Consider the following 26,382-nt stretch of genomic DNA (forward strand, 5'->3'; position numbering starts at 1 on the left):
TTGCGAGAAGCACTAAATACGTTTACATTTAATAATGCTTGCGGTCAAAATGACCGCTTCCGTCGTTCTAGGTATATAAAAAGTGCCATCGTTCTACTGTCAAGTAATTCACAATATTCTTTTGTTACTTTGTAGAGGTGAGGAGTCACTGCAGTTGATTGAACCTCGAAATGCTAGTTTAAGAATTCTTGGCCTGGGAGGAACAATTGGAACTCCACCTGAAGGCATCACAGCAGAGGTTATTGTGGTCAGAACATTTGACGAATTAAGACAGAGGGCTAGTGAGGTAAGAAGAAATATATTGCATAAGTATACTTGTAATTATAATTATTTGTGGTATGTTGAGAAAATATACTCTTTAGTCTATGAAATATATTTGGTAAAGACAACTTATGAATTTATGAGACTTAGAGTGGGTTGTGTCCATTTTTAGAAGAACGAATAAAATCGGACTTGTGTATATATACAGGGTGTCCCAGGAGGAAGGGGCAATATTTTTGGAAATGGTAGAATAGGTGATTCTAAGCAAGTAGGTTCATATGAACATTAGTCCTAATCTCAACGGTTTGAGAGCTACAGGTTGTGAATCATTTTTGACCTTATGTTGCGAATTGCTCACTCTGTAGTTATTCTATAGATGTGAAATATAGCGGATTTGAAAGACGATGGAATGGCCTTTCTAATGGTATGCAACACATGGCAGTGATGTCTTTTAAAGGGAAGTTATTGAGGGAAATTTTTGGATTGTTAAGGTTGTTTAAAGAAATTGGATGGCAACACTGATTCCCAAATATCCCCCAATAACTTCTCTTCCAAAGATACCACTGCCGCATGTTACATATCTTTCGAAAGGCCATTCTCTCTTTTCAAATCCGCTATGTCCCACCTGTGTAGAATAACTACAGGGTAAGCAATATGCACTATAAAGTTAAAAATGGTTCATAGTCTATAGGTCTCAAACCGTTGAGATTAGGACCCATGTTCATATGAAATTTATTGCTTAGAATCACTTATACTACCATTTTCCGAAGTATTGCTTCCTCCTCCTGGGACACTCTGTATAGTAGTTGACGTTTAGAATTTTCATCTATCATTATATATAATATAACTTTAAATGGTCAATAACTCAAAAATTATACTGAACTGATTTCAATATCTATTTCGAGTTTCCATGAGCCCACAGTGACTCAGTGGTAGAGCGTTCACGTCTGTTACATGGGGTACCTGGTTCGATTTCAAGTCTCACCAAGTAGCTTTGTAGTGGATAAACAAGTGTGCATAGGTTTTCTCGGGCTTCTCCCGTTTCCTCGCATTCCACCATTTCATTTACTTCACATAGTTACCCCTCTTTAGCCTACACGGTATATCCATGGGAGACAGGGCTGATTAAAGGGGTTTGAGGGGGTATGTATCCCCGAGCCTCCAGGTGGACAGGGGACTCTTCTCTGATCAAAATCTCAACTGGCTATCTAAAAAGAATCACGAAGATACAATCATTATAAAATAAAATATGACACATATTCCCTTAACTTTCTCACTATATTTTCACAGAAAAATATTAGACGAAGTCAGTAGAGGCCACATATTTTTTGTAGCCCCGAGCCTTCAGATGGGTTATCCGGTCCTGGTGGGAGATAAAACTGAAATAGCTAGCTGTATAGCTATTCGAGTGTCAGAATAGCTATATAGGCTACCTGTTATCACGCTTTTATTGCTTGGAATTGATCAATAACAAGGTTACGCATGAAACGAGAATTTTTGGCGAGATACGAGACAAGACAATAGAAATAGATACCCTTCCTGAGACGAGACAGTCTCAACTATTGTCTCTAGGCAATCCTAATCAACAACATAAAAGCGGCAATGAAATGTACAGAAGCTGATTTTTGCATTAGAAAATGTACCATTATTACATGTTTCCCTTAAATAATTTTACATAAAAGCATATTAATACAAATATACGTAACAGAGTGGATCATTGTCCTTTTCTGAACCGCTCGATATAAATATACCAAATGAATTTAGGTATTTGTAGGATATTGAATACACAGAATACTAACATTTCGTTCATATTGCACGAATTTGTAGGTTTACTCGCACATGCAGGGGAATTTATCAATCATTATATGTTTCATCTGAACTGTTAGATATAGCTGCACGAAATTTAGTATAGGAAGTCATGAAAATTAGATTCCGACTATCTTATTCACTTGTACAAATTCAGTGTTGAGTTCATTTTGAATTTAACGTCCGTTTCAGCAGCAAGGTTATATGGTACCTACCGATTAATGTGGAATCCGAACTACATGAGCTCCTCCGGGAATCGAACCCGGGTCTCGCACGGCAAAGACACGTACGCTAACCGCTTAGCCACGAGGGAGCTCTTGCACAAATTTACTGTGGCAGACACAGTGAAGGCGGAGATCTTTACTGGACCACAGGTCGGTGATCGAATTGGGCCAGTATGAGTCGGTATGTCTTGCCAGTAGTGAATTAACCTGCCTAAAATCACAGTAACTGTAAAAATATAATAAATTAATTAATAAATATAAAGATCCAGGACAGGTCTATTATTTATTCTAGCGCACTGGTAGTAATTTATTTCCAATTCGATCACTGTCACAAATTGAGAATTTAATTTCAATTAGGACATTCCCGAACTTCCAATGAATTTCACTTGAATGTTTTGACACACAGACTTCAAATATTTGAACATCCATAATTAGTAAACTAAGTAAGATTACGGATACCGCTAACCATTATTTCACCCATTAGTTATTCTTACATGTGAACTGTATGTTAATTAGCACAAGCGGTGGTTGTCCCTCCATGCTCCATGACGTGTGCCTCCATTTGTTTGATATGTTCTCAAGTCAAGTAGTGGCTACCTTTACATTTTATCAGTTCTTTTCTCTTCTTTAATATTAATATCTTCCCTTTCCCCGCATCCCATAATGAATAAAAAGCATTCTTATACTTTATTTAGACAATTATCCAGTAAATGTCTCCGTCCTTCACCTGAATAAAACAAGAGAATGCATTAGGTATTTTAGCAGAATTCACCAGGCCTTTGTAATACTTAGGAAATAACTACAAGAACATTTAAGGAATGAAAATTGCCAACCATGTCCCCTACAAATCAATCATTATCTCCATCGAAACACTTCTATCATTCTCAGGAGGAGAGAGTACGAACTATTTTCAGTCAATTACTCTTTGTATTGGATTGAAAGAAACAAGTCAGTTTTAGAGGAAAGAGTAAGTTAGATTAAATATTTCCCTCCCCGTTTAAATTGCACATAGCACTGACAAGGGAACCTTCCGAAAATGATAGTTGCAGTGAAAGATGTGACCTATGCCAATTGAAAGAGCTGTAACAGAGATGTTCATTCCCAAAAAATTAGCTGCCCATAGCAATAGGTTCAAGAAATATAAGGGGTGGAAGTTCGGGAAACAGCAAGGTTGAACAAGGGGGGAAAAGTGCAAGTTCCGCAAAAAAGGTGGGCACGGCAAAATACAATGCTGACAAGTGATGTATAGAAAGAGACTTGCCACAATAGGGAACAAAACAAATGAAGGCCACCAGTGGGGTTAACAGTGTTGCCAACTGCAATGAAAAGTACATGTTTTGCAAAGAGCACTATATGAAGTGAGTGCAATATTCAGTGTCAACCTGTAATGTAGAACATAAGATATGACGTGTATAATCAGTGGTACAATCTAACAAAAGAAAATAGAAAAAAAGAGAAGTACGAAAAATACGGAAAAGATGGAGTTGGCCATAATGCGCCACATTTGATCACGAGCTGTGCATATTAGAATGAACAAAACAAGAAGCACCAACTATGCAGGAAACCGGCGTACCTAGAGCCAAAAAGAAAAACGAGTTCAAAAGTTGGCAACACTGGCCATGAACATCCAAACAAGTCTAATATAGTTAGGCCACTCGCTTCACAAAAAGAAAATTCCGGCAACAGGCATCACTCGGAATGCATCAATGCTAGAGTGATTGAGGCAATGTCAAGTCGGGGAACATGAAATGGGTTGAAGCAACAACCGATAATAGAAGTAGTGAACATAATGTCATGGTTGGGTCGTATGTGGGAATATACAGGGTGTCCCACCAAACTTTGTGACCTGCAAGATTTGCGAAACAAACAAAAATGTGACGGATCCAGTTGTGCAGGAATGTACCAATGTCAGGGGGTGATAAAAGTCTTTGAGAAGCAAGTGCCTCCAGGATCCCCATCATAGGGCCCCAGGAGCCAACTTCAAAATTTCAAATGGCAACAGAGACCGAGTGGTACCTCTTTCGATAGATCATGGAATGTGCAACAACACCTATAGGAAACATTTGCTATATGAAGCATGGTTTTCAAAATGGCTGCCACAAATATATGTTGTGTCTTAACACGGCATCGAACATTGTGATCTCAAATTGCTGCGAAGCGAAAAGAGATGTTGCAAATCCAATTGCACAGGAATGTACTGATGTCGAGGGCCAAGAAAACTTTGTAAGAAGCAAGTCCCCCAGGACCCCCATCATAAGGCTCAAGGGGTCAACCGCAACATTTCAAATGGGAACAGGGGGCGGATGATATTTCTCTGGATAGATACAACACCGCCTATAGGAAACATTTCCTATATGAAGCACGGGTTTCAAAATGGCCGCCAAAAATGCACGTTGTTCTTGTCACCGAGCAGATATTTTTGGCGGCCATTTTGAAATCCCATAGAGTAAATATTTCTGATATGCGTTGTTGCATATTCCAAGATTTATAGAAAGAAATATAACTCGACCGATGGTGCTATTTGAAATTTTGAAGTTGGCCCCTGGGACCCTATGATGGGAGACTTGGGGGCACTCACAGAAGTTTGTCGCTCGCTGACATGGGTATATTCCTGCACAACTGGATGTGTTACATTTTTTTTCGCTTTGAAACTATTTCAGTCGCAGAGTTAGGTCGGACACTCTGGATATATATCATATAGGCGGTGATAGTACTGCAGACAAGAGCACACAGCAGATCAAACCATTGATTATGTTTGCTTTCTACAGGTGTGGATATGCGATAGAAAGATCACCAAAGGTTACGACACCTCTAGAGTACTGTTTCGAGACATTCACAGGTGATCATTGTACATGTGTGACGGATTGGTAGTATTCCGATGTGCTCACTGCAAATGTATCTTCTGTTTGGACCATTGTCTCATCGAACAATTGCACGTGCAATGTTGACGAGCATGTACAAATGATGCGAAGGCTAATGCCTCTTGCCGGAATTTTCTTTTTGTGAAGCGAGTGGCCTAACTGTATTAGAATTGTCTGGATTTTCATGGCCAGTGTTGCCAACTTTGGAACTCGTTTTTCTTTTCGACTCTAGGTACGTCGGTTTCCTGCATAGTTGGTGTTTTCTTGTTTTGTTCATTCTAATATGCACAGCTCGTGATCAAATGTGGCGCATTATGGCTAACTTCGTCTTTTCCGTATTTTTCGTACTTCTGTTTTTTCTATTTTCTTTTGTTAGATTGTACCACTGATTATACACGTCATATCTTATGTTCTACATTACAGGTTGACACTGAATATTGCACTCACTTCATATAGTGCTCTTTGCAAAACATGTACATTTCATTGCAGTTGGCAACACTGTTAACCCCACTGGTGGCCTTCATTTGTTCCCTCTTGTGGCAAGTCTCTTTCTATTCATCACTTGTCAGCACTGTATTTTGCCGTGCCCTCCTTTTTTGCGGAATTTTAACTTTTTCCCCTTGTCCAAAATTGCTGTTTCCCGAACTTCCACCCCTTATATTTCTTGAACCTATTGCTATGGGCAGCTAATTTTTTGGGAATGAACATCTCTGTTACAGTTCTTTCAATTGGCATAGGTTACATTTTTCCCTGCAACTATCATTTTCGGAAGGTTCCCTTGTGAGTATGAAAAATGGAAAACTTACGGGAGTTATCCAGTACCACAAAGGTTCTTCTTAACCCTCGATAATTCGCATAATACCTCTGGAGAGTTTCTACCATTCACAGAGGGGAATATGAAATACTCCATGAAACTCCCTCTTCAAATAATATATTTTAATAAAATTTTCAGTGAATATTTCTGTACCCCCATTGCAGATGTTCACCCATCTGATTTACGGAAGCTTCACAGTAAATGGTTCACAGTCAAGACTTGACAGTGTTTTGAAATCCAGAATTAAAAAATATTCGGAGTGATAAACTTAACAACCTTCCCCCCATCCCCCAGTGAAACACTATCTCCCCGTGAATAGTTATAATCACTCCCATTAAGGAAGACACGAGGCAGTCCAATGCATCATTGTTAGTTTCAGATGAAACTGTAAAACAATTTTAGGCAGAAAATTGAATTAGTTGACATATTTCTGGCCCCTCAAAATTACTCATGACGCACTGCACATCATAATATCTCCCTTTGGACACACCTGGGTTAGTTCTATATATGGATTACTGTAATTAATTTTGCAAGCTGCTGAGAGTAATATAATTTTATTTATCCCCCAATTAGTTTTAAATGAGGGGGAACTTTGTTTCAAAAATATTAAGTGGAGGAAATCTCCCCTCAACTCCCATGATTTCGCATCCTGGTCACAATACAATAGCACACTCAACTTTAGTCATGGATGAAGAAAGCTCACTTCTTGGTTCTCAACCCCTGGTATAGATCATTATAATATTATTCACTAGACAATCATTTTACAATGTAGATTTGGTGATCAGTGTGTTGGACGACAATGGTGTAGGATGAAGATTGAAAATTCTTGTGGCGTTGTTAGTCAAAGAATTCTGATTGATTCTCACCTCAGTTTTTTATACAGTAGGTGATTACCAGGGATATCGAAAAGTCTCTTTGCCGTTCCCATGAAACTTCTTATTGGTAAAATTTGATGCAAAGATAAGATGTATTGATTATTACCATTGTTGTGACATTGGGTGATACACAACCTTATTCCAGAAGAAAATGTAAATGTCTATAATTGTGTAAATCTGCCAGGATAAGCGATTTTTTTAATTATTGAAGATTGAAGGAATACATTCATGTCAAGATGAGACTTACATTTTCTGCTACAATTTGTTGTTACAAAAGTGATGATGGTTCAATTATTGGGATTAGGAAAATAAATAAATTGAATTTCGTATCCAAAATAAATCTTGAAGAAAATTTTAAGCCTTTCTTAAACAGATAATGACTGTTTATATACTTGTATATTTATGATGTAGAAAATTAATCAAAAATTTTCTTTTCCTTCACAATTCCCAGGCTAAAGGTAAAATTGTGGTGTATAATGAAGAATGGAGAGGGTATGGCGGCACCGTACAATATAGAGGAAGTGGTGCAATCGAAGCTGCCAGAGTTGGAGCGGTCGCTGCTTTAATTCGATCTGTGACAGATTTTTCAATTGATTCTCCACACACTGGTGCAATGGACTATGATGACAGTGTAACCAAGATCCCCTCGGCTGCCATTACAGTAGAGGATGCCGAGATGTTGCAGAGAATGCAGGATCGAGGTAATTGATCACTTTGTGTATTTTTCATCTTGTTTCCCGTGTAATGTATAATGTAACTAGCAAAAGTGCACATCTACCATGTAATCGAAAATTTTCGAACAGCGATAGTTTGAAGAGGTAAAAGAAAAAAAAAATATTGCGAAGAGTAGAGGAAAGGTGAAAACGTTTCTTCTGGATGCCATAATTTTAAAAACAATGAGAATCTCTGTCATATATATCAGGATGAAAGTAAGTTTGGAACCAGTGTATGATTTCAAGTCCAGTATTGAACAATTTACAAAGAATTGATTGTAATATACTATATTGTAATATAATATACTGTTATATAGTATAGTAATATAGTATACTATATAGTACAGTATAGTAATACGGTATAATATAACATGCTATAAATAAATATAATATATCGCCAAAGAAATCTCAATACAATTTAAATTGACCAATTGATTCCGTCGCTACACAGATAAAGATAATAAAACCTCAGTGCCTTCTTACGTAATGTGCAAACAAGGGAGAGGGCCTGATGGATACAGCAACATGCTCGGAAATGCATTTCCTTCGTAGTCTAAATATCAAGTCCATCTCCCACCTCACTGTTGTTCGTTATCGGTGTAAAGAATAGCATATAATGATATTTTCCAGTCATGGTATTTCCAAACACTATGTCCTTCTTTGCTCAAGATTGCCTAACTCATCGGTTACTCTGTGTGTTCCAGATGTCCCTCTAATCCCAGGTTTGAGTGTCATAGAGAGCAATGTCAGGTCATTTTACCGTATAGTTTATTTATACAGGGTGTTTCAAAACAACACCGAAAACGTTTGGGAGGTGATTCCTGACACCAAGATGAGACGAAAAGTATAGACCAACCTGGGTGCACAAATGCTTTCTTTTCGAGTTATAGGCTGTCAAAAACATGAAAAAATAAACTTTAGAGATCCATAGCTCCAAATCTATGGGACGTACCGTAGTCGGGTCAAGACTTCACTTAGGAACTACAGCATTTTTCAGATGGGAAGCGGCATGGCCTTGAGTTGGCTTTACGCGGCGTCCAATTGGCTTTGAGCGGTGTTGACAATTCGCGACAAGCAGTTCTGCACGCTGACTTCTCGCGCTACTGCGAATCTTGACAATAGCAGAGGCGCTTATTAGAAATATTGTATTAGCACATTAACTGCTCACTTTACGAAGTAGAGAAAAGAATTACGAACACATACGTGAAAACTACATCTTTTTATGACAACTGGTTGTCATGATACACGCTTTGAAAGGTTTCCATATAAAACAATTAGTAAAACGAGCGTTGAGTCCCGTCTAATTTCCAATGGATTTTTCTTCGATTTGGAAATGGAACTCAACTTTTATTAAAGGATAATCAGGGGTGTAACCAACAGGTTGTTCTAGGGGAACATTACTTTCAGGGGGAGGAAAGCTTTTCACGCATTAAAATCAGAACAAATGACCTCTTTCAGGATATGAAAGCATTTTAACTCACCATGTATACTATACACATATTATGTTTTCTCGATGCTACCTTAACAAAAGACGGATCTTGACAGTACTGAAGTTGAAAAGCGGATTGTAAGAGATAAATCAACAAGCTATTCATAAGAAAACAAATGCTGTTTCTAGCAGTCTGTTTATCCGACTTTGTGTTTATGTAGGTTAAAATACTAAAGGGAAAAAACTCGAAAAAATATCAACTCAGATATTATTATGAAATAATATAGTAGTGAGAGATCCTGGGGGGACTGAGGGAGTCAGGGCCCCTCATTTTATTTGTAAATGTGCAATATTAGGCATAATTTGAATGCAATTTGTCACAAAATCATCATATATGCTTTCTGCATCTGAATGCACCCCCCCCCCAATTTACAGAGAAATCAGCGTCCTTGTAATTAGGTACAGAAACTGTATTGATGATGTTTTCCTTTTTCTTTTTTTTAAAAATCGTATTTTATTATAAACGTTCCTAATTTGCATTAACTATTAAATAAGTTTACTAAACATATACTAGATGAACCTCATTTCGGGGCTGGAAATAGTTTGGAAAGTCAAGGCCCTCTTTTCCCCCCTTTCTACACCCTTGAGAATAGTAAGCGATCGAATTAAATAACAAGCCTCTGCAATTTGATTCATTTATATATATTCGATTCCCGGCGGGAGCTCATGTGGAAGAACAGAAGGTATGGGACATTCGTAATATTGTTTAGAAATTGCCTTCATGCAAGATTCTTCCTTATTCGACAGAAGAAACGCAGTATGATTTTTTTTCTTCGTTTCAATACCTTACGTATGTGTGGCCAATTACGTAATCCTTCTTTACTCCTCTAGCAGGGATGCAAAAGCACCAGGCGTCTGAGTGGTGTCATAAATTATTGTAACCCAAAACAAACTCGACCATATCGTGTTGCTTAGGAATCAGATGGATTGTTGTTGTGAGACCTACATCAAGTATAAGAGTATGTTATTATAGGAACAGACATGGAAGCAAAGGAGCTAGTTGTGTGTGTAGGAACGCAAACTTCTCTTCTAGCATAAACAGAATTAATCAGTGTCTGGGTTGCTTTCTTTCGTGGTAGTTCTTTGTTCTCCAAAATTAAAGTTGACAATGTCTTTAATGAAACCGAGTACAAGTGCGGAATTTTCTTCATTAAAAAAAGTGCTACGAAGTGAAGCTCGAAGAATTATTTTTTTGTGTTTATAATTTTTGGAACTCATAATAAAAAATTTACAAGAGTCAGATTCAGACAATGGCGAAATATTAATTGACATAGACGATAGTGAAAGTAGTGTTGAAGACGAACGTTTAGCAGTTCCACTGGAATAAGTTAATAGGTAGGTTATTCAGTTGCTATATATACTTCTAGGATACACAGCCAAAATCTTTGAGTTTGCTGGAATAGTATATTTACATTGTGAATAATGTTGCCAATGTATGTGTAATAATCTCAACTAGAGGAAGAGCGAGAAGGGAAAGGGGAGTCCGAAATCCGGCAACACCGCGCGGAATATCCCACAGCATTGGCTACTGCCCGTGATGCTTTACATCTGAAAAACACAATAGTATATGAACTATTCAAAAATACATGTTTCAAAATCCTGTGGTACTCATGCAACAGTTTTTATAGAGGGAGTTTGGCTATAGGCATATAATTTGAAGTAGGCTCACCAACTACCTCGGATGTGGTGGTGCTGCAGGATTCTGAAACATGGATATTTGGATAGGATACATACTAGTTTCTAAGTGCAGTCTTGACCCGACTACGGTAGGTTCCATAGTTTTGGAGCTATGAACTTTTAAAATTCATTTTTTCATATTTTTGGCAGCCTATAACTCCGAAAGGAAGCATTTGTGCACCTAGGTTGGTCTATACTTTTCGTCTTATCTTGGTGTCAGGAATCACGTCCCAAACGTTTTCGGTGTTGTTTTGAAACACCCTGTATAGCACATATTATAGTTGTGTATTTACATATACAAACTATATATCCAGCGGATCTGTATGTGCTCTATCGAGCTGTACCCACAGATGTATACGTCTCCATGTCCTACATGGTTGCCTTTGACATAGCCTGAAGCAAACGCAAGTTTCTCTCAATCAAGCAATAGTTGCTTTAATAGGTGAGTCTTGTCAAAGCGATCTCTAAACGCAGTTTATTCCTTTATATTGTTTGTCCTATTTGTGGTGTTCAAGCACCCAAATGAAGTGCCACTAACCGTTCCGCAACTGTGTAACTACAATCACTCACATTAGCCATGTCTTCACAACTGAATTGTTCTACGTGACCTTGAACGTAGGGATACCAGACTACTTGAAAGTAGAGATACCAATTAAGTGCTGTCTTATCACCGTGAAAGCAGTCTTGCCAATACCAAAACTACACTAATATTATTCTCTATAATACTCAAATTTAGGAATATGGAATCTTCTCGGACATCCTGTAGTAATAAATACAGCGAAATGTGGAATTCGAAATTGTCGTTATTTCAATATTGGAACGTATGCATCCTGTAATACAATATTGTTACTCTAATGTTTCAATATGATGACGCCACTAGCTGCTAGAAAGTGGGTTATACAGTCGCCACAACACTACATATCTCCTCATCCTAGATATTCCTTTTGTCGATAACTTTGGAATGAATTGAGCACTTTAGTACAGGTTTCAAACCTACACTAAAAATTAATTACGTTATTTCTATGTTGAAAAAAGTTCTGAATATATTAATTTGTTACGAAGGTAGTGACAGTATAATATTTATAAAAGAAACTGTGCACTTTTGCAAGTTACTGTCGCAGATAGGTTTCCTATGTGCCAAGTATGTTACTTACATATTTGCCTGTGTTAGCTATGTTGTAAATAACAATTATTTTTATGTTATGAGCTGGGCGTACGTAGGGGTATAGCGATCTTATAGTTTAACCTCTCTTCCTTTCCGAGTTCTTTGGGGTGAGTATACAAGCACACCAGTTCCAAGGCAGCTTATTTTATTTACCATTCGAATATTTCTTTCTCGAAATACTAGAATGTCTTATTCAAATTCAGGACATATGAGATATAACTTATTGATCCAATGTGAACTTCTAGATCACTTATAATCTGTACCGAAGGAACTGCATAACCGTTTGCCTTAAAAATTTAGAAAAATAGTGATCTTAAGAATGAATTACAATAATTAAAATGAAAATAATGATTAAATTTAACAGTGAAGTGTGTCCGTACAACTTTCACAGTAAGTCACTAGAAACCCACTGTCAGAGTCAAGAAAGACCAAAGATATCCAATAGCTGTCCGCGTGGAAGACTGCGTAAACGTTTTCAATTTTGTCTCTCCAGTCTGAAATTGTATTGCCAATCAGGCACCTTCTCGCAGAAATTGCTTCACATTATCGTCCAGTTTCAGGTACCGCCATGAAACTGAATGATAATATGAAGCAATTTTCTGTGTAGGAGTTGCAAATTCTAATGGAAACCGGTGGTTTCCAGGCTCGTATCCAGAAGGGTCTAGGGAGGCCACCCCCCTAAATTTTTGCTGGTCGCCTCTAAAATGTTCACAGCAGGCTTGCAAATGAACTATATTATGGTGATGAACTACAATATGGTTGGATCGACTCCTCTAACTTCAGCCGGCCCAATCCACTACATTTTTGGGCTGGCTACGGGCCTGGTGGTTTCATAGAACCAATAGTGTTTAATGAAGACACTTTCCACCTTTCGGGTAGAGCGAGCAAACTAATACTAAAACAAGGAGAACATAATATAGAGAGGTCATAAAGTCCCGTAGGAAACTAAAACTCTGCAACTTGAAAACTATTATGATTATTAACACAAAATTTAATGTGTTATTTCAGGTACCAAACCTTAAAAATTGTAAATCATTCACGTCTAAACACTATTGAATTCTTTTTCTTAAAAAGATATTTGAACTATTCCAATGAATAACGCTGTATGGCATATTTTGGAATATGCTGAGTTACTAGTGGAATCAAGCTGTACAGAAGGTGATTTACACCGTTTCCTGCTCAGAGACTAATTTACCATTATGCTATTTTCGTCTCTTATACTATGAGGAAATGAGTCTTTTAGTTTAGTCAGTCATGTTTCACGCAACACGGTTTCTCTGGTAATTCAACACATTCCAAAATGTGTCATACACCATTATTCGTGAGATCTGACGGTGATCGTCTGGCATATTCAAAATCACAATACTTATCTTGGTCTTCGGGTCGTCCAAATTAGCTTATTTCTGGGCATACATCTTGGTGCTTACATGCCCTTACAGCCAAGTAATCACAAAGTGACAAGGCTTGTGATCTTGTAGGTGAAAGTGTGGGTCCTCTTTGGAAATTCCACTCCTCTCGCAATTGTTCGTTAAGAAACACTGAATCTCAACAGTAATCCGAAGGTGGATATGCCTCATCTTATTGCATCTGGACGTCATTAATGATGCCTCTCAAGTTCTGGCAGAAGAAACGTAGACCTCGGTACTCCCAGTGCCATGTCTCTGTGTTTAAGCGATTTCTTTAGGCTCCTTTTTACGCTTTTGCACTATCTGAATCATATCGTCACTTGTTCCTGGCATTCTACTGCATGGCAGATCTAATACATTTGCCGTAGCCTTGAACTTCTCACACCACCTCTTGATACTTGTTTGCTGGAGTGGTTTCCCACGTGTTGTTTGGAACTTTCTCCGCACCGAAACGCCATTTTAACATACATAAACCACAGCACATTCTGTACTTCTCCTGCATGGATTATCTTGAATTACATAATCATCAGCGAATGCAGCATTAAGTAGTGTGGCCAGAACAAAATTTTAAATTTTCTTTCTCACAGCCAAAAACTTTGTATTTGTGACAGTTACAATCTTGAGTTTTAGTTCACCGTAGGACTTTATGTTCTCTCTCCATATATGCAACTCTCCAAGGTGAAAATGACACTGTAACCTATCAGAAAGTGTACGCCCCAATTTTATTTTACTATAAGAAGACAGTCATGATTGTTTTGTGCCTGAAAATGTTATAGATATGGCATTGCTGCAACTGGAATATGACAATTCAAGTTTTATCTTCGAATAGGAAGAGACACTTTCCTTGTTCACAAAGTAGTCAGGAGTGAGCTTAATAGGCAATCGATTGTGGGCTAATACCTTAGCCTCCACGTTCGCCGAACACTACACTTCGTGGCTTTATCTCTAAGGGTGAGTTAAAGACACATATGTACGACTCACCTTTACCATTCTATGCATGATCTGTGAGTAAGGGCCACACAAGTCATTGCTTCAGTCGATCACACTACATCGGGTGTAGTAAAAGCTCGACTGTGTCGAGTGTCAAAAAGAGGAAGCAGAATAATCCACTCTGATATGGAAATCAATTTTGATGTATTGAGACAAAACAGGCTAAATTTGTTTCCCCTCAATACCTCTTTTATGTATCTGAGTGTCGTTAAACGTGAGGTTCATCTAGAGAGAAAATCATTGTAATAATTCCGTACAGTCAACTAATTAGGTGATACGTATACACATTTAGAGGGAATTCTGCTTTTTTTCCACATTAATTTCCACTGTCTTGATCAAGATGATTTTTGAAACAAAAATACGATCCTTCTAAAACAGAAATCCTGAAACTATATACAATAATAACAATTTGTTTATGGTACTGAGAAAAGTAAAAATCTGTCTCAGAAATACACTTCATTCATAAAGGAAGATTTAAAGTACTTACTTACTTTAAAATTTATTGCAAATCATTTTCATTATTATTGTATGAAGTGTTCATAGCTTATATTTGTTATTTTTTTAAAAGCAATTCTCTTTGGCATTGCCGTTATTCCTTACATGTATCTTCTTTGCAATGGCACATCTTTAAATATGAAACACTTTACAGCAGTGTAACTCAACCTTTTCAAATTTGGGACCCACCTTGAATTACGTTAATGTCACGGGACTCAGAAGTGCAAGGAAAATTCTGTGTTACACTACAAACTTAACTCTTCATATTAAACATATGATGCATCTTAAAATTGAACTTCTTTATACACATAAAACTAGAGTAATTATTGGACTTCCACAACTTTTGTTACATAAACAGTGTTTCTTGTACTCACTAATATGTATCGAGCCTCTGTAATTTCTATACTTTTTTTTAACCCTACAGTGCATTTCGACCCATAGGTTGAGAATCACTGCTGTACAGACTTCATGTTGTATGACATTTGCACATGTGTGTTATTTACTTTACAAACTCTATCCACAGTGGTTGATGCTAACTTGAGAATCGCTGCTGTACACGCTCCATGTTGTACATTTGCACATGCATGTTATTTACTTTACAAACTTATCTACAATGGTTGATGTTATCTTAACATTGGCTTACTTTTTCTGTTCTAACTTGCTAACATTATAAATACTTAACAGAGCGCTAATGCCTGCTGGAATTAATTCTTAAATATTTTGGAATCCTTAATCAAATAATACTGCACATTTCGATTGGTGGACATTTATTGGAGCACAATACTTGTTACATTTCTTCATGCATGCTTGTGTAGAGAAGTCTATGGGCAACTCTTTTCTAAGGTAAGTGTTAAATATTCTTACTTCAAATTTTTAATGTATAGCAGTGTCGGGTTGGCCAAGTTGAGGGTCTTTGGCGCTAGTCCTTAAAGTACCCCACCCATATATATATATATATATATATATATATATATATATATATATATATATATATATATATATATATATATATATATAATACGTCAGTTGCAAAACATGATAAGTGGCTAGATCGCAAAAAAGTTACAATAATAATGAGTCAATCAAACGTACTCGTGAAGTTAGTTACTTCAGTTACTCCGACAGTTTTTCATCCAGTTCTTCACTTGGTTAGGCAATCAAATCGATTATTTTTATTTTGTCTACTTTCTGGAATAAATCGTTTTCTGTAAACATAAAAAGTAAAGGAGACAACTGACTCGTCCACTTTCCAGAGGAGAACCTGAGAAAGGAGTTGTGTAATATATATGAATGGTGTACGCATGAGACAACAGGTGAAAGCAAATGAGCGCAAGGGGTCGTTAAGGAATAGAGAGGACCTTTGCTAAGTACGAAGATTCACTGGTTCACGGGGCTGTACTGATATGAGCAAGGGAGCCCAAGAAGACTTCTTTCGGAATAGACGAACTTACGCTTCCGCAACGTTTTTGGCAGGAAGACTCAAGAAAGCATTTACGATCGAGAAAATTGGACCCAGGGCTGTTCTGTGCCTCGTGATCGCTGTGGGGCCCCTCGGACCTTGGGCCCATGGCGATCGCCAAGTAGCCAACGTGGCCAATCCGGCACTGATGTATAGGTATGTCAAATTAATACACAGATTTAATTCTATCTATGCGTGAGCTTCAAAAATAATATTACTCCTTGCATGAATGCATGAACTGTTTATTAAAATCTAAACATTCGGGATGAGAACAAAACCGTGTACGTACGTGTTTGTCAAGAAATTATGTATTACTTATGAAACACAACTTCTTTGCTTATCAACATGTGTTTCAGATGTGTTCGTATAGACAGATTGACTGCCATGAAACCCAAGAACCAGTCAAAAGTGCTCCTTTTTACGATGGTCTATTATCGCAATGTATTTCATTTCGGCATCGGCTTCATGTACATTTATTTCATTTGCTCGTGGAAAAGTGGGTGTCACGATTAAATATGACGATAGTTCTGCATTTTGATGTATTTGGAACCCTTAGTGATGACAAATTAAACATCTAATATTGCATCATCAAGTAAAAAAAAAAAAAAAAAAAAAAAAACTAATATTTAGTCTCACAGTGTTACAAACCCTACCATCCTTGGCAGTCAATCTGTTAATTCATAAAGTGATTTAGAGTTAGTTTATACAAATTGGCTGCTAATAGCACACAGATAGTTATGTAGTATTCACAAGCTTGTTAGTTGCATAATCTGACAAGTATAGATGAGTGCTTATGAAAGTTTACAAAGACCACTAATTTTAGTCCTCAACAAGTTATTAAATATCATCGTGCGTTTTGAGCTTATATCAATGGAGCAATTTTGAACCTATTAACTAACAAAACAAACTTTAATAATTAACACATGATAGAACACAGAATATTGTGTTCATTCACAGATGGTATTTGTGGCAAACAATTTTTTATGTTTACACCAAGGATATTATAAAATAGAGGATCTGCCTATACAACAAAGTCGAGAAGCTATACGTCATAGTTTCGCCACCCCTACTCTGCCTGCTCTACCCAATAAGATTGCAATGTTTTGAGCCAACATTCATGGCTGAAACGAGAGTAGCCAATCAGACTCGTTGCTCAGTCAAATGCTAGGTTGTTTTTTAGTTTCCATGAGTTATGTAATGAGTTTGTAAAATAAAAATAGTTAGCATATTGAATTGTATAGATGTCGGGGCATAGGCCGATTATAGCGCTGTAGTGGCAATCTACAGAACTATATCTATTCAAAATTTACGTCACGAGCTATTAGCTTCAATTGTAAAGCTGAAATCAAACTGGTCGGAACAAAAATCTGTAATAACGAGTTCAGTGAAAAGTGAATATATAATTTTGGATATAATAGTTACTTAAAGCAATTGTTCGCGAAACTAGAAAAGGCAAAATTAATATTGTGGTATGATACCAGTTAAGAATTGTATTTGGTGAGTGTTTTTTTTTTTTTTTTTAATTTTAAGTATTATGCTTGAAATTAGTGGTTAAATAGATTGTATATACATAGATTGTAAATTATATCCTGGTTTTCATGAACTTGCTTCTAATGGAGCTTGCCTAGTAAAGATCAATTAGTTAAATGCTCGAATATCAATCATATTAGGAGATTGCTTTTATGTTTATGGAATTTAAATGGGATAATTTGTTAAATTACTCGTTTTTGGAACAGTTATACTGTTGTTGTGCGTTATAAATTTGAGAAAAACTGTTATTAAAATCGCATTAATTAGAACTTTGCTTACTCATTTCACCATTTGAATCGTTCATAATATATTAGAGTAATCCAAGGTTGTGATTTTGGATTTATTTCTTTATGCATATGTAAATATTTTGAAAGATTCAATTGTTCTATGCAATTCTTACATAATTTCTGCCAGAAAATTATTTGTGGAGGGGGCTATTCATTCCTCCTCGGCCAGTGACGTTGCGGTATTGGATCGCCATTACTTAACGGACGTTACAGTTAATAGGATGAGGATACATGTGAGCGGATCATTTATTTTATAACGTCCTTGGTTTACACACATTTTCGATTGTTTTGTTTGCTATTAGTGCCATCTGTAAATAATCTATGTAAATACACTTTTCTATGTATTGTCATGTGTTATTTAGTGTAGATTGTGTTGTTAGTTCTTAGGCTAAAAAAAGAGCTCCAGTGACACGTGCTCAAAACATACTGTAAGATTAAATAATAGGCGAGAATTGGTGTTTTCATCCTATCCTATCTGTCGCGCCGTTTCAATGCTAGTACCTATTTATTTTATTTTTGATAATGTGCATCGATATAACAAGATGATATAGGAAAATTTAAGTAATCTGGATATTTTAAGTGGTCTCTACATTGGAGCACCTTAGTTACGTCGCTGTAAAGAAAATGCAAGATTTCTTTCTTATGTGGAATTCTTAATGTCATGTAAGTTCAAAAGTGGTGCTCTTCAGTGATGTATAAAACAAAAACAACAATCTATATATTATTCAACCTTTCAATTGCATCTTGCCTTATATCTGCAACAATATTCTTTTTAGCAATATTTAAGCCCAAAGTTTGGAACTTTACCCGCACTAAATGGTCTTGATAAGTTCCATTGATCACAAATTTCCATCATAGTTCACAGATTCGTGTCTGAGAAGCCTTTGCATGCATTTGAGCTCGCGTATTCGTGCATGTTTTCGGCACAAAAGAAACCGTCATGCGTTAAAGAGTTAAGATTCGATTTTAAGCTAATAAGCATTACAGTATATATATTTTTTAACTCAGTAATACTTATAAGAGAAAAATAATGATCATTTCTTGTTTTCTTTAGGACGAAGACTGGTGGTTAAACTATACGTGGAGGCTAAGTGCAAGTCCATTGGTATTTCAAGAAATACTGTTGCCGAGTTGAGAGGACGTGAAAAGCCGGAGAAGGTGATCATTATTTCAGGACATTTGGACAGTTGGGATGTTGGACAGGGCGTAGTGGATGATGCTGGTGGATCTTTTATTTCCATTCATGCGTTGTTGCTCCTTCGTCGCCTTGGTTTAAGACCGCGAAGAACTATCAGAGCCATATTATGGACTTCGGAAGAACAAGGTTTCCAAGGAGCTATTGAATATTCCCAAAAACATGCCAATGAAACTTCAAATCTTAACGTTGTTATGGAATCTGATTGGGGCACTTTTAAGCCGAGAGGGCTTGCATTTGCTGGTAACAATAAGGCATTATGCATTGCTCAAGAAGTTCTGAACCTTCTCAAACCTATAAATGCAACTTGTTTGGAGGAAAGCTCGAAACCTAGTAGTGATATAACAGTCTGGACCCGCAAAGGAGTTCCTAGTGCAGGATTAATACACGCTAGTGATCGCTACTTTTGGTATCACCATACTACAGGAGACCGAATAACAGCGTATAGTCCACGGGATCTTGATTTATCTCTAGCATTGTGGGCTGTCTCTTCCTTTGTGTTTGCTGATCTTAGTGTGGAAGTTCCAAAAGAACTGGTGAATAATTAGAATAACAACTGAATGCTATAATTAAATCATATTATTATCTCCGATATGAAAATAAAAGAAGAGTAGATTTTTAAAAAAATCACAGAATTGGAAGAAGTTCAAAATAATAGAATTACCTTTTTTCCCAAGCATTGTTACATACGGCAATGTAAAAGAAAATAGCTCATTTTAATTGTTTATTTTTGTCAGCTAATTATTGTGTATACAAGTAATTAGTAAGCAAAAATACCTCTGGTTTTTCTTTAAAAGAGGTATATTATTTCTTCAATTAATTTTGTTGCAATTTCATTCATTTTCCAGAATAAAGAATATATAAAATATTTTCATTTAAAATATCGTTGATGAGATTATTATAACATGATACCAATGAGTACTTAATAGAGCTGTTTTCGAGCAACGATAGGAGAGAAAAAGGTACGGTAATCGTAAAAAAATAAATAAATAAATAAAATAAAAATAAATTCGAGATTTCAATGAGTTGACACATTGCGTTTTAATGGCCCTATGTCGTAAAAGTTATTTTTTTTGGATGTCTGATAGTTTATTCGTTCGTTCTGAGATATGTACACCAACCTAGAGGATATACTAATCTATATATAGCAAGAGCAAAGGGCCTATTCGGTTTCAATGATGTAAACAGACTTTGGGGGAGATGGCTAAAATTCAGCTTAAATGTAGAGTCTATATTCGAAAAGCAAATTGTCCTAAAATAAATGGAACATACTCAAAAAACAATACGAAACATTACCATAATGTCAATGGAAAATGAATGAAAAGCAAATAATTCCTCCACTTATCTCAAAAACAATAAAAAGATGGCTGAAATTAAGATCAGAGGTAGAAGAGATTATGCAGATTCTATATTCCTAAAGCAAAGTGTCCTAAACTGGATGGAACATAGTCAAAAAGCACGAAACATTAACATTAATATCAATGGAAAATCAATGAAAAATAAATATTTCCTCCACTTATCTCACAATCAGAAACCAAAATAGGGAGATGGCTAAAATTCAGCTTAAATGTAGAAGAGACTATGTAGATTCTATATTCAAAAAGCAAATTATCCTAAAATGGATGGAACATACTCAAAAACAATACGAAACAATACCATAATGTCAATGGAAAATCAATGAAAAGCAAATAATTCCTAAACTTATCTATCTATCTAACTAACTAACTCTAAAACCCATGGAACCCGGAGGTTCAATGCCGCGTTCACAAAAGCTCTCCACTGACTTCTATCCTTAGCTAACTGCATCCAGTTTCTACTTTGTATTCCAATCTCTGCGAGATCTATCTTAATATTGTCCTCCCATCTGCGCCTAGATCTTCCTAATGGTCGTTTTCCGATTGGTCTTCCAGTCAAGACTTTGAAAGTGTTTCTACTTTCTTCCATCCTAGCTACATGACCCGCTCACCTAAGCCTCCTAGACTTGACGACCCTAACAATGTTGGGTAAACCGTATAAATTATGTAGTACCTCGTTATGAAGTTTCCGTCATTCACCATTCTCGTTCCTCTTGGGTCCGAATATTCGTCTCAGGATCATGTTCTCAAATACTTTCAGTCTATGTTCTTCCCTCAGAGTAAGTGGCCATGTTTCCATACAAAACAGGTATGATTATCGTTTTGTATATTTTAAGCTTCAAATTCCTCGACAGAATTCGCGATGACAAGAGATTTTGAACCGAATAGTAACACGAATTCCCTGCTTTTAGTCGACATTTAATTTCTCCGTGAATATGATTTTCCTCTGTTAATATTGCTCCTAGATATTTGAAACTATCCACTTTATCAAAAGTATTATTTAATATTTTAACGCATCCATAATTTGCTGTATTACGGTCCCGACGCACTTCCATGTATTTAGTTTTCTCTGCATTTACTTCTAAGGCCATGTCCCTGCAAGCGTTTAATAAGATCTCTGCATTAATTTCTATTATTCTCCTATCATCCACTATTAAATTTACATCATCAGCATATGCCAACTGTAGGCCATGGTTGCTATCTTTGATTTTCCTTATAGCGTATTCCAGAACGAAGTTAAACAATAATGGCGACAACGCATCTCCTTGTTCCAGGCCATTTTCGACGTGAAAGCTCGTGGACAAAAATTTTCCTACCCGAACTTTACCCTGGGATTCATTTAAACATATCTTAATTAACTTTATCCTAATTAGCTTTCTCGGTATTCCAAGTTCTGTAAGAACTTTGTATAATGTTTCTCTCCTAACCGAATCGTACGCCTTTCTAAAATCAATAAATAGTTGATGTACCGGGGTATTGTATTCCCACTTTTTTTTTTCGAGTATTTGACGAATGGTAAATCTTTGGTCGATAGTCGATCGATTTCGTCTAAATCCGCACTGATAATCTCCAATAATTTCATCTGCGTATGGGGTCAGTCTTGCTAATAGAATATTTGAAAGGATTTTATAGGATGTTGAAAGAAGAGAAATATCTCGATAATTATTACAGTCAGTTTTGTCGCCTTTCTTGTGAATTGGAACAATGATTGATTCTTACCACTCTTGTGGCAATTCTTCCTTGTTCCAGATAAGGAGAATGAGTTTGTGTATCTTGTTCTACAATTTTTCGCCTCCGGCTAAAGTTAACTCAGCCGGAATTTCATCTATATCCGGAGATTTGTGTTTCTTTAATTTCTTTATAGCGGTTTCTACTTCTATTCGGTTGGGTTCTGGAATATACGGTTCTGCGGTGTGTATCTCCTTTTCTCCACGCACACTAGTTTTTGGTTGCGTGTTAAGCAAATCGTCAAAGAAATCTTTCCATCTCTTTAAGATTCTGTCCGTATCAGTGAGAACTGTACCGTCAGATTTATTTAATATATAAGCACGAGGTTGATAGCCTTTTTTTAAAATTCGTTGATTCCCTTATACATACAACCTCATCCTGCAAAAAAAAAAAAAAAAAAAAAAAAAGCACTTGTTCAGAAATATTCACAAAAGCCTCCACTTATCTCAAAAACAAAAAAAGAAAGATGGCTGAAATTAAGCTCAAAGGTAGAAGAGATTATGCAGATTCTATATTCCTAAAGTAAAGTGTTCTAAACTAGATAGAACATAGTCAAAAAGTACGAAACATTAACATTAATATCAATGGAAAATCAATGAAAAACAAATAATTCCTCTACTTATCTCAAAAACCAAAACAGGGAAATGGATACAATTCAGCTTTAATGAAGAAGAGGTTGTGTAGATTATATATTCGAAAAGCAAAATTTTCTAAAATGTACTTCCTCCACTTATTTCAAAAACCTAATGAGAGAGATGGCTGAAAATTAGACTAAATATAGCAGAGACCATGTAGATTCTACATCCAAAAAATAAATTGACTTAAAATGGATGAAACATAGTAAAAAATCACGAAACGTGAACATTAAAGTCAATGGCAAATCAATGAAAAAATGCAGTCGTCCACATATCTGAAAAATTATGATAAGGAGATGGCTAATAGAAAGCTTATTGCAAAGACATATTAAAAAGCTTAGAAATGATGTATAGCAAGTAGGGTAAATATAGATAGAACATTGTCAAACGTTATATAGTTTAAGTAAAATTAATAATAATAATGATAAAGTATACTTCTTCGAATTACCCAGGGTACCTCATGCGGAGGTTACGTGCTTGAAATATCTCACATCTTGATTTGGAATCTCCAGACTCGATTTAGCACGCAACGTGACTTTTGACCTGATCACGTGACAGAGTCTGGTGCTTATGGTAAACCGGATAGATCCTTTCCAACATAAAGTCATTACCTAAGTTTTTTTTTTTTTTTTTAATTTTCTTCCTACCGAAAATTACTTCAGGATGAAATCAGAAATTGTGAATTTCTCGAAAACAATTCTAATTATTATCTGCTGATAAAACCATACCTTGTAGTTTACTCTTAATAGTGAGTTTATTTTGGACAGTTTTCTCAAAAATGATTCAGGTAATTTTGTTCAAATGTCATTAATAAATGTTTTAGTAAGAACTGGAGAATACCATGATTATATTAGGAAAATGGGAGCAAGAAAGTTTATTAAGGTGGGCAGCACCTGTTATTACTGTCGTATTGAATACAAATCAACGTTAAATTTGCAAACGTCCTTTTATTTTGCAGAACAATTAATATATAATAATTATTAATTGATATCGTTTTGTATTGTGCAGGAGATTAAATCAACTGGAGTATTTAGTCAACAAATTGTAGATTTCTCAAGGAATACACTTGTTGAATATTTCCTTTAATCACAAATTATTATTATTATTATTATTATTATTATTATTATTATTATTATTATTATTATTATTATTATTATTATTATTATTATTATTATTATTATTAATTATTGTATTCTTATTATTCACAGTATTCAATACTTTATAATTGTTATCTTTTTAAAGTTTAATGCTCACGATTGTGTACCGAGGCTATAGGAGACGGTAATACTGAGATGGATTATAAAATTAAGTGAAATCTTTAAGAGGTCTCATCCCGGCGAAATTAAAATACCGCTAATTTTACAGTAATTAGGTGATATCTTCAAATAGATAAAATATAATCGAAATGTGGAACAAGAGCGTCCTAGACAATATCATTTTACATGAGATACCGTTATCACGACTCACTTATCTGCTTTCGATTTCGAGCCATTTTGAAAGTCGGCATTTATTTTCGCGTTTCCAAACGGCTGAAAACGGAAAGCCACTAGGTGACTTGTGATAACGGCACCTCACGCAAAATAATATTGTCTAGGGTGCTCTTGTTCCACATTTCAATTGCCTTTTATTTATTTGAAGATATCACACAATTACTGTAAAATTAGCCATATTTTAATTTCGCTGGAACGAGGCCTCTTAAGTTTTACGCCCCACGAATATGTCGGCCAGGCTAAAGGAGACGGTGATGATGAGAAATAAATGAGGTGGTGGAATGATAAAAAATGGAAAGAAACAGGAAAACTCCGAGAAAACCCACCCACACGATATTTATCCACCACAAAGCTTACTCTGCGCGAGCTGCGTTAAGGACCCCGTGCACCAAAGATGAACGCTCTACCACTTTTTTAAAGTTAACTTATTCACCAAACGTGCCTCACTAACAGCCCACGAACACGTTTCAAAGTTTAATATTGTACAGGCACGATAGCTTGGAGTGAGATAGTTGTGTGTAGGGGATTGGAAAAGGATACAAACCAGTTTCATAACAACACCAGTTACCGTGAAATGGATTTCGTTGGAGCGTTGAACAACATGTTTAATGTGTTTGTACTTACTACGAAAGAAGTCAATATTAATGTGCAGCGATTGTTCAGACACCATTTCACTGTTAGCTCACATTATTCCAAATGTTCAAGGTAACTGTTATGGTGTTCTTATGAAATTAAATACAATCCTTTACCCTCAGCCCACTTCAAGCTATTGTGCCTGCGTAATATTCAACTTTCAAATCTTAGTCCACTCCTCGCCATCCTCTGGTTTCCCGCAAGGCTCACGGATTGTGTATATAAGTCTGGAGTCTCCAAAAATAATATTTCAATAGCTTCCTCATAAGAAAAAAATATTAAAACATTCTTCTCCAATCAAAATTACTGATACGCCTTGTAGTTTATGAAGCATAACCTTTTTCTTTTCTTTTTTCTTTTTTTTCTTTTTTTGAAAATGAAACAGCCTATAATAATTTTATTCTTCCGTTACAGATGTAAAATTAACTTGAGAATTCTTTTCCGTATTGTTATATTGATACAGGTATGGATGCTGCAGTTAGTTGTTATTACATTTCCACAACTGTACGATTCATATTTGTGACCTAATAGTCTATTAATTCAGTAGTGGCTCTAGAGTTGTACAACAGCGAAGTTGCATTGGCAAAGGTGGTGAAACTGGCTCCGGTTCGTCACAAAATCATTCTTTAAATTTTCATATTGCGTGCAAATATTACAGCAAACATTTGCCATAGTATAATCATTAGACTTCGGATTTTAAGGCAAATGCCTATTTTGTTCCCTTTATAGGAAGTAAAAAATACTTCGGATCTTTACGAATCATGAGGAATTAAGCCTATTAAAACACTTTATAAGTGCCCTAAAAATGCCTAAAATGGAGTTTAGCGCCTATTTTGGCCGTTTTGGCCTAAAAATGCCTAAAACTGCAAAAAATACAAAATTCCTGTATTTTTTAAATAAACTTTTTTTTTAGTGTTGAGTGAAATTTAATTGACAAATCTGAAGGCAGAGTGAGTGTGTTTGTCGAGGCTAATTTTAGTCTAACTCGTATGAAGAAGTGAAACGCAGAGGGTGGTTGTATGTAAAAAATTGTTTCTAAAAGTTGAGCTATTTCTGCTCAAGGTCAAGCCCATTTGTGAAAGACAAAGACAAACCATCCCTTTGCATCCTGCAGACACTGTACTGAAAGATCTCTATCTCTTTCTGTCTGTCTCTCTTTCCCCAGGGGCAAAACCAAAGCTATTGCTAAGTGCATATCGCAGTAACCAATATTCCCCTCCCTGCCGTTCTGCATTCTTGGAACTATTCCACCTTTTCTCTTCTGTAGCGGCTCACTTCAGCTCTTCTGTGATCC

General features: G+C 36.1%; 1 protein-coding gene across 2 annotated transcripts in view; it reads left to right on the plus strand.

The window, feature by feature from the left end:
* The window catches only part of LOC145668885 (carboxypeptidase Q-like), a 96,486-nt gene that overhangs the window by 63,794 nt on the left and 6,310 nt on the right, over positions 1–26,382 (plus strand). The window contains exons 3-5 of one of the 2 annotated variants that reach the window (XM_081737146.1): positions 136–286; positions 7,293–7,542; positions 19,107–20,311. In XM_081737146.1, the coding sequence (XP_081593272.1) occupies positions 136–286; positions 7,293–7,542; positions 19,107–19,795 (1,090 nt within the window). In that variant the 3' untranslated portion in view covers positions 19,796–20,311. Of the gene's footprint in view, positions 1–135; positions 287–7,292; positions 7,543–19,106; positions 20,312–26,382 lie in introns of those variants that run through there. The other variant, XM_081737145.1, reaches the window with a different exon arrangement.

The sequence above is a fragment of the Thermobia domestica genome, chromosome 13 (genome assembly GCF_964235325.1).
Source record: "Thermobia domestica chromosome 13, izTheDome1.hap1.1, whole genome shotgun sequence".
In the NCBI taxonomy this organism is placed as follows: Eukaryota; Metazoa; Arthropoda; class Insecta; order Zygentoma; family Lepismatidae; genus Thermobia; species Thermobia domestica.